At 52.1% G+C, this 3,017-nt stretch overlaps 1 protein-coding gene across 1 annotated transcript in view; it reads left to right on the top strand.

Moving 5' to 3' along the window:
* The first annotated feature begins 200 nt into the window (after positions 1–200).
* The window catches only part of Aanat (aralkylamine N-acetyltransferase), a 4,458-nt gene continuing 1,641 nt past the window's right edge, over positions 201–3,017 (top strand). Inside the window, exon 1 of the mRNA XM_021175979.1 lies at positions 201–247. Coding sequence (XP_021031638.1) covers positions 201–247 — 47 coding nt within the window. The remainder of the gene's footprint in view (positions 248–3,017) is intronic.

Here is a 3,017-nt window from a genome sequence, read left to right on the forward strand (position 1 = left end):
TTCTGGGGGAAGAGGACTCCACAGACAGCGGATTTTGTGTGTGGTGTTGCCTGTACTGGCCCTGGTTCCCTCCACCCAAGGGTCAAGGTTGGAACTGCATCCCTCTAAGAGGATCACTGGTCCTAGCAGGTGCGCCCTCTGCTGGTGGCTTTGGGGAATGCTCCTCCTGGCTCAGTGCCTTGAGCTGGCAAGGCTTGCTGATGCAGACAAAGAGCTCCGGTGCCCTGGTGGAGCAGGGGAACATATGGTAAGAGGAGCTGGCCAGAGAAGAGCTAAGAGAGGCAGGGTGAGGTGTGAGTGGGAAGGAAAGGGAACAAAAGAGTGGTGTGGTGTGAGGGACAGAGAGATTGCAGGTGTGGAAGGTCCCAGCACTGGTGTGGTGGTCAGAGATCTTTAGAGTTTAAAAAGATGTTGAGCATAACATACATAGAAATGGCTGCATGAATTAGCACCGTCCAACTGAACAGTTACCTTGCTGGTGACCTTAAGGCCTTCTCCCTGGGCATCCAGCAGCTGGGTCCTAACATCTGGACAAGATGTTGAACTAGAAACCACCATGTGTCTCTTGTGTTCTAGCTTCTGTCACCACTGTGCTGGTCTCCTTCTAGGTGCTGCATGATGGTGTCCCCCCCACCCCCCCGTGACATTTTGTATAGACCCATAGTTCTCTCTTTGGTTGGTGGTATTGAGGTGTTTCTTCTCTGGAGACTGGGACTGTTTCTAGGGACCTACCTGACTGGGGCCCCTTAAGTTATGGGGCAGAGCCTCAGTTTCCTCCTCTGTAAAATGGATAGTTATACTCACCTGGCAGGATACCCTGTGGATTGTAGAAGCTGCCTCCCCAGGTATGTGGCTATAAGGGATAGCAGGCTTCCTGACCAGGAAGGACCCTCAGAGGTGTGGGCAAACTGGCCTCTGAGGGACAGAAGGTGGTGGCTGGTCCCCAGCCAGCTGGGGACAGAGCAGGGATTAGTTAGACCCCCAGGCTTAGCCCATGCTCTCCCTATAGCCTGAGACGGCTACTAGTAATTCTTTCTACGTCCCCAGTACCACTGATGACGCCTGCCCTCAGCAGGATAGGGCCAGAGCCTGACTGCCAAGCCCTGCTGGCATCATACTGCCTGGGGTAACATGGGAGGCAGGGCCAGGGGGATTAGAATCTCTGAGCCATCACATGCTGCCAGGGGGAATATGTGCTACAGCTTCCTTGCAGTCAGGAGTCTCAGCTTCTCCTAGTCCCAGCACCCGGTGACAGCCCCCAGGACACCTGCACTCCTTCTTACAGTTCTGGTAAGTGGGTCTTCTCCCATCCCTGGTTCTATGTATATTTGTATGTATATATATATATATGTGTGTGCATGCATATGTGTGTGCATTTATATGTGTATGTATGTGTGCATGTATTAGAGTTTGTGTATCTATGTGCATGTATGTGTGCGTGTATTTGTGTATGTATGTGTGTGCATATGTATGTGTGTGTGTGTGTGTGTGTGAGTGGAGGCTAGAGGTTAGCCCTGGGTGTCATTCTCTGAGAACTGCAGGAACTGTCTACTTCGTCTCTTTGGACAAGGTCTCTCACTGGTCTGAAGTTCACCAAGTGGGCTGGGTTGGCTAGGGGAGCCAGCGAGTCCCAGGGATTTGTCCAACCCCGTGTCTCTGGTCTTAGGATACAGATGCTGGGCGAGGGGCCCGGCACTGGATTTCCCATGTCTGAGACTCATGCTTAGGTCCTCGTGCTTGAGCTATGTCCACCGCCCATTTAAAAAGAACATCTCTATTCCATTCTAGTTACTTGTTTGATGTGCACGTGCAGTGCACACATGCGGAAGCCAGAGGAGCACTGTGGGAGTCAGTTCTCTCCTTCTAGCATGTGGGTCCCTGGGATCAAGCACAGGTCCTCAGGCTTGGTGGCAAGCACCTTTGCCTGCTGAGCCATTTCACCTAAGCTCCTCAGCCCTTTTTGAAGGCTGCGGGATGGAAGACATCCTCTAAGGACCACCGCTTTGTAGGGTGTCATGAGAAAGAGGGTATCACACTGGCATGTTTTATGTGCCTAAGCTGATAGGACAGACACGTTGCCCTGAATGTCCTCCATACCTGACCCTCCTGACCTCAGACTCTCCAGTCTTAGGCTCTTTAACCGTCTTATCCCCCATCTCCCCAGCATGACCCAGTCTGACGTCAGGCTCACATTAATTAAAGAGCTTTTTCTCCTTGACTAAGGTCTGAGACAACCTAAAAAGCTCTCAGCTCGGGGGAGGATAGACGGCTCGGAGATTAACAGCGTGTATGAGTTCTGCTTCAGACCTGAGCTCGGTTCCCAGCACCCACAGTGGGAACTCACGACCACCTGTAGCTCTAGCTCCAGGGGATGCTTCACCTCTGGGTGCTGGGGGCTTGTGCACGGAGCCACACACAGATACGCAGACACATACACTTCCTTCAAAGTACAAAAACTGAAAAAAAAAACCAAAGACCTCCTGGCCATAGTGTCTCTCACTCAGAATACAACAAGTCTTCTGGGTGAGACAGTCACATGACTGGCAGTAGCCCCATGACCATGAGGCCCCAGGTCTGAGGGCCCTGGGAGCCTGCCCACCCCGCAGATTCACAAGAAGAGGCTGGAGGTTCACGGTCCTTGCTCTACTGCCCTCTTGGGGTATGATACCGATATACATTTATGGTGCCCACAGTCTCCCAAGGCTGGAGGGCCTGTAGAGTCTTGAGCTTTGAACAATTGCTCAAAGGGACCTCTAGCTCATGAGTGAAAGAGAGAAAATCACGCTAACATTGTCAGTTCCCGCAGTTTGCCCTGAGGTTCAGGTACCTGGGGACTGGTTCTACCCCAAGAGACTGGCACTCTCTGTGATGAACGCCAGACTCTCTCTCTCTCTCTCTCTCCCTCTCTCTCTCTCTCTCTCTCTCTCTCTCTCTCTCTTTCTCTGTCTCTCTCTCTCTCTTTCTCTGTCTCTCTCTTTCTCTGTCTCTCTCTCTGTCTCTCTCTGTCTCTCTGTCTC

This window comes from Mus caroli, chromosome 11, assembly GCF_900094665.2.
Source record: "Mus caroli chromosome 11, CAROLI_EIJ_v1.1, whole genome shotgun sequence".
Lineage (NCBI taxonomy): Eukaryota > Metazoa > Chordata > Mammalia > Rodentia > Muridae > Mus > Mus caroli.